General features: G+C 46.8%; 1 protein-coding gene across 4 annotated transcripts in view; it reads right to left on the reverse strand.

The window, feature by feature from the left end:
* Positions 1-12,709, reverse strand: part of arfgef3 (ARFGEF family member 3) — a 112,617-nt gene that overhangs the window by 41,428 nt on the left and 58,480 nt on the right. For all 4 annotated transcript variants that reach the window (XR_013499613.1, XR_013499612.1, XR_013499611.1 and 1 more), the window contains exons 13-15: positions 8,657-8,823; positions 7,568-7,733; positions 3,829-3,936 (exon numbers count right to left, since the gene is read on the reverse strand). Coding sequence is in view for 1 of the 4 variants with exons in the window: in XM_078229437.1 (XP_078085563.1) it covers positions 3,829-3,936; positions 7,568-7,733; positions 8,657-8,823 (441 nt within the window). In the remaining 3 variants the exon portion in view is untranslated. The remainder of the gene's footprint in view (positions 1-3,828; positions 3,937-7,567; positions 7,734-8,656; positions 8,824-12,709) is intronic.

Genomic DNA, 12,709 nt, shown 5'->3' on the forward strand with positions numbered 1-12,709 from the left:
TGCTAAACCTGCTAGCTGGTATAACAGAGAGGTACTAATCACAGCACTCTACATGACAAGAACATTCCTTCCTTTTTGACTGGCTCCACTCTGACCTGCAGGGTAACTTAAACCAAAGTCAGTGCCGCCTCTAACCCTCAACCGCTGGGAGGGCTGTATTTGTAGCATTGAAATTTGGTTCAGCGTGTTTGGAAGATCATCAAATTTGCAACATTCGACGTGCCCAGAGGTGGCGCTGTTGCAGGAACTCTGTCAAGAAGCAACAGCAGCGATATAGACTGCCTACCTAGAGGACGCCCATGTCCATCTTAATCTGGCTCTTTGGTCATGAGAGGATTCACAGAAGACAACAACATCACTTACAGCTAGGACACAGACAAACAACGAGCTAGGGCTAGAGGTGGTTAGAGGCCTTAACTACACAAAAACTCATTGACTATTAAAGAGGTGTTGCATACTTGTGTCTCCTCTTGTCGGGGAGACTAGGACGAAGAGATACAATTGAAGAATCAAAGGTCTTCCTTTTAAGATGGAGATGAGGAGAAATCTTTTCTCTCAGAGGGTCATTCATCTGTGGGATTCTGTTCCCCAAGAGAGCGGGCGGTGGGGGAGCGAGTTATTGAATTTATTTAAGGCTGAGTTAGATTTGAGATTATTCAGAGAGTGAAGGGTTATGGGGGATAGACAGGAGGTGGAGTTGGGATCATATTCAGATCAGCCATGATCTTACTGAATGGCGGAGCAGGCTCGAGGGGCTGAATGGCCTCCTCCAGCTCCAAAGTCCAACATTCCTACTTCCCTCTGCTTGTTCTTGCCTCCAGTGAAGCATAATGCAGCACAGACTAGTCTTTCTGCTCATAGACACAGAGTGCCTCATACATTATAACCCACAGCTTTCACATCGATGATGTTGCACAGGGTTAATGATCCTTGCGTTTAGTGCAGAGTAAGTGTCTGGCCTTTTCAGCCTGGATGTTTTAAGTGGTTGTGACATTACTGCCTGATTTCAAGTTGGCTACACAACAGTGAAAATTCACCAGAACACTCAAAAAAAAGTACTCGCAGCAAAATAAACTCCCCGTCTGGGATCCAATTTCGCTCATTTTAAATTTGCTCCATTGTTAAAAATTTGAATTCAATGCAATCGATCCCAGAAGGCCTGATGGGACCAAAATATCACACATGTGACTGTGATTGTCCTGTTTTACATCCCACCCGATTTTAAACTTCCGCCCAATTTACACCCTCCCCGATAAACTCCCAATTTACACCCCCGATAAACTCCTGTCCAATTTACACCCCCCCGATAAACTCCCGCCCAATTCACACCCTCCTGATTTACATTTCGCCTGATGCACACCACACCTCTTTTTATTTTTAATTAATTTCAATTGAGAGTTAAGACCTGGTGTGGAATGAAAAGGGGTCGATCTGATTCTGTCAGTCCTCCACTGGTTATAATGATCCCTTGTACGTGATTCCCAGTGGCCCCACGGTGCACACTCCCTCAGAGACAGAGTTTGGACACTCCAGCCCAAGTGGGTACGGTATTTATCGGCACCGGTCTGTCCCAGGGGGACAACGGACGCTGCCCAGGGTGTAAATCGCTTCTGTACTGAACACAGTCTATGGTGGCTGATTCACCAGAGGCATTCCCTTCTGCAACTGACACAGATGAATAGCATTAGTGCGAGCTTGACTGATGTTTCTCTCCTTCCTGCGGGCTCGCTTTCCCACTATCCGGCCATTTCTTTTGTCCCCTGCCTTTTCCATGCCTTTCTGACTGTTTGTCTCCACGAACGATATTAAACTGAACAGTGTCAGTACATTCCTGATCTGCTTAGCAACTGGCGAACGAAGACATGCAAAGCGGTGTCTGTGCGCCAATCTTCTCTCCCTGATCTGACTCACTTGGAACAGATGCAATTTCATTAATTCAGTGCTGTGATATATAAATCACAACTCAATTACTGACAGGGCTTCAACAGTCAGAATAAATCTGAATGTACTCACAACTGGTGACTGCAAACATCTCATTTCTAATGGAGAAGATCAGGAGCAGAGATCCCTGATCCTCCATTTGCTCCTCAGTGACACCAAGGCCCAATCGTACCGCCCTCAGAATCAGACAATGCTAAGGGTGACCATTCAGCTCATCATTCCCGTGCTGGCCCTTTGAAAGAGCTTTTCATTCCCCCACTCTCTCCTTGAATTTTATTAGTTGAGGACTTCCCGTTCTGCAGGTCATGACTCCTGTGGGGTCACGAGACGGAGTTTTGGGCTCGCTTGCCCCAGGGTAGTGATGGGGTTGGGGTTGAGATTGAATTCTTACAGTTCTTTTAAATCCTGGTGTTTGATTTTTCGAATGGTGGGTGTGGCCTAACGGATAGCGCTTTCAGACCGGATTGCTGCTGTTAAAAAAGCCAATCAAAATGTAGCGATTGTTTTTTGCGGTTTAAACACTTCCTGCCATGCTCAATCTCACCCCCACCATTACCAGCTCCCCGTGGGGCAGCAAAGTGGCACTGCTGCCTCACAGCGCCAGAGACCCAAGTTCGATTCCCGGCTTGGGTCACTGTCTGTGTGGAGTCTGCACGTTCTCCCCGTGTCTGCGTGGGTTTCCTCCGGGTGCCCCAGTTTCCTCCCATAGTCTAAAAGACGTGCTGGTTAGGTGCATTGGCCATGCTAAATTCCTTCTCAGTGTACCCGAACAGGCGCCAGATTGTGGCGACTAGGGGATTTTCACAGCAACTTCATTGCAGTGTTAATGTGCGCCTACATATGACACTAATAAATAAACTTTAAAATAAACTTTAGAAGAATTTTTAACATTTAAGAAAAACTTGGACGGGTTCATGGATGAGAGGGGTGTGGAGGGATATGGTCCAAGTGCAGGTCAGTGGGACTAGGCATAAAATGGTTCGGCACAGACAAGAAGGGCCAAAAGGCCTGTTTCTGAGCTGTAATTTTCTATGGTTCTAAGAAAACTCCCTCACAACTTTGGAATCTCCAAATTTTTGATTTTGGGGTCAGGTTCAGTCATGGGCATTGAAATGGGGTCACACACAGATAGAGTTTGGGGAGCGCTGTACTAGTTACTATTGATTTGATTTGATTTGATTTATTATTGTCACATGTATTAGCGTACAGTGAAAAGTATTGTTTCTTGCACACGATACAAACAAAGCATACCGTTCATAGAGAAGGAAAGGAGAGGGTGCAGAATATAGTGTTGCAGTCATAGCTAGGGTGTCGAGAAAGATCAACTTAATACGAAGAAGGTCTGATGGAATTAAAGCGTTGTTAGAGAGTTTAAAAGAGTTAGAATAAAGTTTTAGAAGTATAGAACGAGAGGAAAAGATAGAATTAGAAGGGATGCTGGGCACAGTTTGCAAGAAGTCGCCACGCTCCGACAGCCAGCTTGGAGTTATCAATGAATCTGCTTCCAGGCAGCGCATTCCAGATCACAACTCATTGTGCAAAAATAATTCTCCCCCCCCTCCCCCCATTTATCTTGCTAATTGCCGTAAATCTTTGTTCTCTGATTACTGATCTGTGTCTCACCGGAAACAGCTTCTCCCTATTTACTGTACCGTGACTTCAAACACCTCCAACAATCTCCCGTTAACCTTCTCTGCTCTAAAGGGAACCCCCACAGCTTCTCCAGTCTCTCCTTCTATGAAGCTGGCACCAAATGGTAACTCAAACCTGGCACCTGCCCGGTGTGCATGGCTCCAAAGCATACCCGGCAAAGCGGTTACCCGGCAAACCCCCGAGGAGCCAGGAGGCGAGCGGGTTCCTGAGTGCAATGTGAAATCGAGACATTACCTGCCATCACAGATTCAGGTATGTTCTTCTCCTGGGCTAGAGGAGATTGTTCCGAGGCGGTGCTGACCATCTGCCCTCCGACCGCACTGCTTCCCAGTCCATCCATATCTAAAAACCAAACACAATCAAACATACAGAATTTCTATGGCATGTTTACTGCAGATTTCTATTGACACCTCCGTGTTAAAGTCTATCTACTCGACAAACAGAGTCTATTTAAACAATGCACTACAGCAAACAGTCTACAGAGTCTATTTAAACGATTCCTTAAAGCAAATAGTCTACAGAGTCTATCTAAAAAGAATAATGAACTATAGCTAAACAGAACTCATGGCTGAAGCTACAGCAATGCTTCCCAGCAAGGTGGCACAGTGGTTAGCACTGCTGCCTCACAGCGCTGGGGACCCGGGTTCAATTCCCGGCTTGGGTCACTGTCTGCGCAGAGTCTGCACGTTCTCCCCGTATCTGCGTGGGTTTCCTCCGGGTGCTCCGGTTTCCTCTCACAGTCTGAAAGATGTGCTGGTTAGGTGCACTGGCTGTGCTAAATTCTCCCTCAGTGTTACCCGAACAGGCGCCTGAGTGTGGCGACTAGGGGATTTTCACAGTAACTTCATTGCAGTGTTAATCTAAGCCCACTTGTCACAACAATAAATAAACTTAAACTAAAAGCAGGGGAATCTCTACAGCAAGATGTATTGATTAGAAGATAAGTTATATAAATTAAAAATCAATCCCAGGCACTTACAGCAATGTGGCTTTGAGGTGCGACTGGTGGGATAATTAACCAATCATTTCCATTCTGGCTGGAAAAGGCCATCCTGGGTCCCTGGTGCTGAGAGGCAGCAGTGCTAACCACTGTGCCACCCAGAAAAATTGATGCAGGGCGGCACGGTAGCGCAGTGGTTAGCACTGCTGCTTCACAGCTCCAGGGTCCTGGGTTCGATTCCCGGCTCGGGTCACTGTCTGTGTGGAGTTTGCACATTCTCCTCGTGTCTGCGTGGGTTTCCTCCGGGTGCTCCGGTTTCCTCCCACAGTCCAAAGATGTGCGGGTTAGGTTGATTGGCCAGGTTAAAAATTGCCCCTTAGAGTCCTGAGATGCATAGGTTAGAGGGATTAGTGGGTAAATATGTGGGGGTAGGACCTGGGTGGGATTGTGGTCGGTGCAGACTCGACGGGCCGAATGGCCTCCTTCTGCACTGTAGGGATTCTATGACTTCTATTCTATGACTTCTATCCTGTTTAATGTAGAAAAACATCCCAAAGCCCAAATAACCAGCCACTGAGCGAAAGGAAGGGGCATGTGACCTAAAGCTTGGTCAAAGAGGTGGATCTAAAGACAGTCCTTCAAGGAGGAAAAGGATGGAGAGAGGATTGGGGAGAGAGTTCCTGGTTGTGAAATCTAGTTTGCTGAAGGCCTGAGGGTCAAAGATGGAGAGAAAGGGGGCTGGCAGGGGAGGGGGGTGGGATATGAACAACGGGCCAGAGGCTGAGAAACAACCCCATTATACAACTTTACAGCTTCATGCCTGTTGTTATTGTGTAAATGTGTCTTCAGCCCTGGCTGCTGACCATGAAGGATTGCTGATATCGAGGGGATTACACAGATTGCACACAATATGCTCATGTACTTGTATAGAATGCTGGTGAACTTGCACACTTCCTGTCCACAAACTTCACTCCCTGTAGTCACAATGTTTGGTCCCACATTCCATGGCAATATTTGAAAGTACATACGCGACCAAAACTATAATGGGAATTCCCTATGTAAACAGAAACTGGTGTAATTGCATTAGATGGCCATTAGATGGAGCTATAGCTGTATCCTGTGCCACTCCATCCTCTGAAACAGTTAAAAGTTTATTTATCAGTGTCACAAGTAGGCTTACATTAACACTGCAATGAAGTTACTGTGAGAATCCCCTAGTCGCCACATTCCGGAGCCTGTTCAGGTACACTAAGGGGCAATTCAGCATGGCCAATGCACCTAACCAGCACGTCTTTCGGACTGTGGGAGGAAACCAGAGCACCCGGAGGAAACCCACACAGACATGGGGAGAAAGTGCAAACTCCACACAGACAGTGACTCAAGCTGGGAATCGAACCCGGGGCCCTGGCGCTGTGAGGCAACAGAGCAATGCCACAGGAAGTCTACTAATCTATTTCTAATAACGCAGAATGAGGTTTCAAATTGCTTTCCAGAGCTGCCCACATAAAACAACAACAACTTGCGCTTATACAGTACTTTTAACATAACAATACATCCCAAAGTGCTTCACAGCAACGATTATCAAACAAAACTTGGCTGAAATATTAGGGCAGGTGACCAAAAGTTTAATCCAAGAAGTAGGCTTTAAGGAGCGTCTTAAAGGAGGGGACGGAGAGGTGGTGAGACAGAGATTTAGGGAAGAATTTCAGAGCAGAGCACGTAGAAAAACACAAAGAATAGGAGCAGGAGTAGACCACACGGCCCAGTGAGTCTGCTCCGCCATCCAGTACGATCATGGCTGATCCTGGGCTTCAACTCCACTTTCCCGCCCATTCCCCATATCCCTAATTTCCTGAGAGACCAAACATCTACTTATCCCAGTCTCAAATATATTCAATGATGGAGCATCCACAACCCTCTGGGTTAGGGAATTCCAAAGATTCACAACCCTCTGAGTGAAGAAATTTCTCCTTATCTCAGTCCTAAATGATTGGCCCCTCCCCCAGAGACTGTGCCCCCGGGTTTTAGATTCCCCGACCAGCAGAAACAGTCTCTCAGTGTTCATCCTATCAAACCCCTTCAGAATATTGTAGATTTTAATGAGATCACGAAACTCCAGAGAATACTGATCACATTTGTTCCTGGAATCCACAGAATCCCTATACTGGAGAAGAAGGCCAGTTGGACCATTGCGTCTGTACAGCCGATAAGACCATAAGACATAGGAGCAGAATTAGGCCACTCAGCCCATCGACTCTGCATCGACATTTAATCATGGCAGATATTTTTTCATCCCCATTCTCCTGCCTTTTCCCCATAACCCCTGATCCCCTCCAAAACAGCATCTTATACAAGCCCACCTCCCCCTCCCCCCACCCTATCCCTGTAATCCCATGCATTTACCACAACTAGTCCATCTAACCTACACATCTTTGGACACAAAGGGGCAATTTACCATGGCCAATCCACCATTGCTGGTGACACGGTGGCACAGTGGTTAGCACTGCTGCCTCACTGCACCAGGGACCCGAGTTCGATTCCCGACTTGGGTCACTGTCTATGCGGAGTCTGCACGTTCTCCCCTTGTCTGCGTGGGTTTCCTCCGGGTGCTCCGGTTTCCTCCCACACTCCAAAGATGTGCGGGTTAGTTTGATTGGCCATGCTAAATTGTCCCTTAGTGTTGGGGGGATTAGTAAATATGTGGGGTTACAGGGATAGGGCCTGGGTGGGATTGTGGTTGGTGCAGGCGCATTGGGCCGAATGGCCTCGTTCTGCACTGTAGGATTCTATGATTCTATGGATTTACTCAGCCTCTCGTCATCGGAGAGCGCTCTGATCCCAGAGACCAATTTCGGCAGCTGAAAGCACATTCACCAATGAGGGAGCGATGGAAATTGGGGATGCGCAAGAGGCCAGAGTTTCCCCTCGTGCTCTCCATCTTTTAGAAGGAGTGTAGATTTGGAAATACAGATTCAATCCCTGTATGCGTCGCTCCCCCTCCCCATAACCAGGATGGACTGAGGGACAGCTCACCAGTTAGCATGATGATGAAGGGCAGGTGGTGTTCCTCCGTCGTTCCCCAGTATCCGGCTTCCCCCAGTAGGTTCCTGTCAAGCACCTGATGGTAAAGTTCTTCAATCCACGCCTGTGACAGCACCATCAGAACTCGACTGCTTTGCACCTGCCGCACAAACTCCTTCTGCGGAAACACAAGCAAACATCCCCGAATTACCACATTGCTAAATAAGCCCTAAAGATGGCCTGCCTACCACGCTAATGAGTAACGCGACGTATCAATTTCAATGCCAGTGCAAAACCAGGTACATAGGCCGTACTTCCCAATGATGGAGGGATCATAATGTGAAGAAAATGTAATCAAGATATTTTTGGAGTTTATTGTGTAATTCTGTGAAGCGGGCTTGTGTGTGAGTGAGTGTGCCTGTGTGTGAGTGTGTGCGAATGTGTGTTTATGTGTGTGAGTGAATGTTGTGAGTGTGAATGTGTGTACGGGCTCTGCAACAGAGAATTTTACCCAAGCCCTCTCCCCTGCCCTATCCCTGGAACCCCATACATTTATCATGGATAATTATTCTAACCTACACGTCTCGGGACACTAAGGAGCAGTTCAGCATGGCCAATCCACCTAAGCTGCACACCCTTGGAGTGTGGGAGGAAACCGGAGCACCCAGAGGAAACCCACGCAGACACGGGGAGAATGTGCAGACTCCACACAGACAGTGACCCGAGGCCAGAATTGAACCCGGGTTGCTGGTGTTGTGAGGCAGCAGTGCTAACCACTGTGCCACCGCGTCACCCCAGCAAATTTTATTTGTGAGTCTAATCAAGTCGGATTCCTTTTGGGGGAATTTGGGGGAAATTGGGGGAAATTTGGGGGAAAATTTGGAGTAATTTTAACTGCAAATGTAATCTTGTGTGTTTAACTTTTCTTTTCTGAATAAATATTTTAATGTAATATTGCCAGGTAACTGTTTCCCCCCACACAGTTTCCCCCATCAGACTCTGACATCAGAGTCCTGAATCCTACTGGATAAATCCTGTCCAAAATGCCACCCATTCCCGGGACCGGAAGTTGTCAGATCTCAGCTGTGGCCGAGTGCTTACCAGTGAGGCAGGGACAGGGGCTGGCTTTTTGCGGTAATAATCACAGGCGATCAGCTTGAGGTTGAGCGACAATGCGTGGAAGGCCACCAGGTACAACCCGTCTGCATTCATCAGCGTCTGACAGCAGGAGTTCTCGCTGCATTCCACACCCGGGGAACGTAGAAGCTCTGGAAGAGACAGGCAGACGAGGTGGTCACCACAGCAATTACTCAGTAACATCAGCAGAATTGCAATCAATATTCCAACTGCACTGGTTACATTCCCCTCTTTGAAATGGCTTCGGGGGAAGGACATTACTGGAGATTTACTGGGAGTCACTGACCCACTATTTATAATAAAAGCAAAAATACCGCGGATGCTGGAATCTGAAACAAAAACAGAAAATGTTGGAAAATCTCAGCAGGTCTGACAGCATCTGTGGAGAGAGACTAGAGCCAATGTTTCCAAAGAGTCATCCAAACTCGAAATGTTGCCTCTATTCTTCCTCCGCTCTCAGACCTGCTGAAACTGACAAGTATTTATTGTCCATCCTTAATTGCCCTGGGACTGAGTGTCTTGCTCGGCCATTTCAGAGGGGCATTTAAGAGTCAACCACATTGCTGTGTGGCTCTGGAGTGACATGTAGGCCAGACCAGGTAAGGACGGCAGATTTCCTTCCCGAAAGGACATCAGTGAAACAGATGGGTTTTTCTGACAATCGACAATGGGTCATCAGTAGATTCTTAATTCCAGATAATTTTTATTGAATTCAAATTCCACCATCCGCCATGGTGGGATTCGAACCTTGACACCCAGAACATTAGCTGAGTTTCTGGATTAATAGTCTAGCAACAATACCATCAGGTCATCACCTCCCCCATGGGTCAGGAGTCTATCCAGACTCTTGGGCACCAAGCTTTACAAACAACCTAAACAGCCTAAAACAACCTAAATAAAAGTGAAACCCTTCTACCTTTATTAACACGCAAATATATATATTCAACTTCAAAATGAGACGTTGTTCGTAACACATTACACCGTGACCCTCACTTCAGAAGTACTTCATTGGCTGGAAAGCACTGTGGGGCATCTCGAGGTGGAATAGGATGCTATAGAAATGCAGGTTCTGGCTTTCCAGTAGAAATGTCAGAGCAGGTATACTGGAGCAGACACCTTTGAGGAAGAGGTTCAGGTACGTTGCTACTCAAGGTTCAAACATCCCTCCAATGGTCAGAATTCCTAACCTGGGAATGTACTGTACTAAACCGTGTGTGTGAAGCAATATAACACTTCCTGGGCCAAGGGGAGATGGTGTTATAGTGGTATTGTAACTGGGCTGTTAATCCAGAGGCCAAGGCTAATGCCTGGGTACATGGGGTTCAAAATCCCACCATGGCAGCTGGTGGAATTCCAATTCAGTCGATTAAAATCTGGAATATAAAAGCCAGTCTCAGTAATGGTGACCACAAAACTATGATCAATTGTAAAAATCCCCTGGTTCACTAATGCCCCTTTAGGGGAGGAAATCTGCTGTCCTTACCCCGGTCTGGCCTACATGTGACTCCCAGAGCCACACAGCAATGTGGTTACCTCTGAACTGTCCTCTGAACCAGGGCAACTAGGGATGGGCAATAAATGCTGGCCATCCAGTGACGCCCATATCCCATAAATGAATAAAAAAAGATCAGGTTTTTGAGTTTGTTTGTATGTATACATTTTCACAAGGTTGTACAATTCTTGAAGTTAAGGACACCAGGTTTAACGAGGTTAAAAGTTTAGTGGTTCTTAGGGGGAAGAAAAATCACACAGTAGAAAAACTTTACTGTTGCCCAACAACAGTGGTCAAGTGGCACAGATACAGAGAAAAGAGGAAAAAGAGAGTTAGTTCAGTGTGTGACGCAGAGCGAGGACAGGAATTTTAACCTCACTGAGGAGTAAAATTACAAGGGTGTTGGGACAGTAAGAGCTGATTAGTCAGTTTTAGGACTCAGCAAGGTGACCCATTTAGCAGAGCTGCTACTGGAAGACTGAGTTCAGGGACCTCATTTGTTTGCTCTGCATTTGAAGTACCAGTGAATTTAAAGTGTGGTTTTTGGATTTCTCACAAGAGATACGGGTTGGGAGAAAAGCATCGAGTGAATGTCCAAGAATTCAGTGGAAGAAAACTGCTTGCAACTGCACCAATCCCAAACAAGAAGCTGATGTGTTAAGCTAGAGGCAACTCTTCACTGGTTTGTGTGTCTGTAAGGATATTGCTGGGATAAAGAATTTGAGTCCATCTTCTTGTGTTTGTATTGAGACCTTTCCAATCTTTTTGTCTGGTATAGTATAGTTCGTTGTCCTTATTTAATAAATATTTTATTCTTTGTATTAAAAGATCATCAACAGGCTCCTGTGAATTTGTTCAGTAACTTTCCTCCACAGTTTCTTAAAAACAAAAGTTATGCTCCATCAACTGAGGTTTCACTCTGGGATCTGACTTGCCCAGAATTAAAATCAGCTGGGGTTGTAACAAATGTAGGAAACTTGGCAACCAATTTGTGCACAGCAAGCTCCCACAAACAGCCATGTGACGATGGCCTGAGAAACCGCTTTAGTAATGTTGGTTGGGAGATAAATATTGACCAGGACACTTGGAAGAACGTCCCTGCTCTTCTCTGAAATTGTGCGGTGGGATTTCTATCCCTACCCGAGAGGGCAGACAGGGCCTCAATGTAACGGCCGGAATCTTCACGCCGGCAGGATTTTCCCGCCCCGCCGCAGTGAATGGAGATTCGCTGAGTGCTGCAGGGGGAGCGTGGCATGAACGGCCGCTGAGATCGCGCCCAAAAGACGGCACCCCCCATTATGCAGCACTCCCTCAGCGCTGCCACATCGAATGTTAACGTAAATGATCGATTCCAGGCTCTGGAGTGAGACTTGGACTGATGACCACTTCACTCAGAGATGGGAATGTTACCGACTGACTAACCGACCGAAAGCTTGTCCAAGTGGTAGTGATCGTTTGAAGCAATTTGCTGCTGATGTGTGGATAGTTTATACACTGAACAGGGAAGGTTGGAGATTGTCCTTTGACTCTGTACGTAGATGCATTAAGGACTAAATAATGAATTTGTCACTTATCTCTGCAACTGCTCCCTAACCTGACTCTATTAAAGCTTCTATATTAAAGCACAGCTGAGGCTATTCAGCCCTTTGTGTCTGTACCAATGAAGAAAAGGAACTTGCATTTATATAGCGCCTTTTATAACCTCAGAATCCCAAAATCATTTCTAGCCAATTAAGTGCTTTCAAAGTATAATCACTGCTGTAGGAGACACAGCTGTTAATTTGTGCGCAGAAAGCTCCATCAAACAGTGTTAGAAATGACCAAATAACCTGTTTAAGGGATATTGGTTAAGGGGTAGATATGAGCCAGGGACACTGGGAAAAGATCCTCCCCCACCCCACCCTGCCCCCGATCTTCTTAAATATCTCCAAGGGGACCTTAGAGGGACTCAAATTCCCACTATTTCCTTACCCCAGCAATACCTTTACAAACGCATAAGCCAGTGAAGAGTTGCCACGAGCTTGATTGAACCCAAAAGAGAGGGAGCCTTGATGAACCTCTTATCTGAAAGGTGGCACGCTTGACAGTGCAGCACTCCCTCGGTACTGTACAGGAGTGTCATCCTAAATAATTCACTGACTGGACTGAAACTTGAACCTTGACCTTCTGCCTCAGAAACATTAGCGCGACCAAGTGAGACACATGTGAGAGACCAGCGTGGGAGACTGGAGCGATCAACTCCAATTCCTGCCTTTTCCCTGCACCTTTTTCCAAAGACAATTTGGGAGTTGAGTTTACTCCAAACAGCTAATGGTATTCAGTGCCTCGGACAATGGTCGGAGTTTTACCGTCCCGCCCACCACGGGAAGCGGAGTGGGTGAGGGGCGGACAATGAAAAGGTCTGCTGACCTCGGGCGGGATCTTACAGTTTCGGGACGAGCGAGGCCATAAAATCCCTGCCCGACCATTGAATCATTTAAGTGTTTGGGGATGGGAGTGGGGTGGGGGGTGGGGGTGGGGGGGGC

This window comes from Mustelus asterias, chromosome 15 (genome assembly GCF_964213995.1).
Source record: "Mustelus asterias chromosome 15, sMusAst1.hap1.1, whole genome shotgun sequence".
In the NCBI taxonomy this organism is placed as follows: domain Eukaryota; kingdom Metazoa; phylum Chordata; class Chondrichthyes; order Carcharhiniformes; family Triakidae; genus Mustelus; species Mustelus asterias.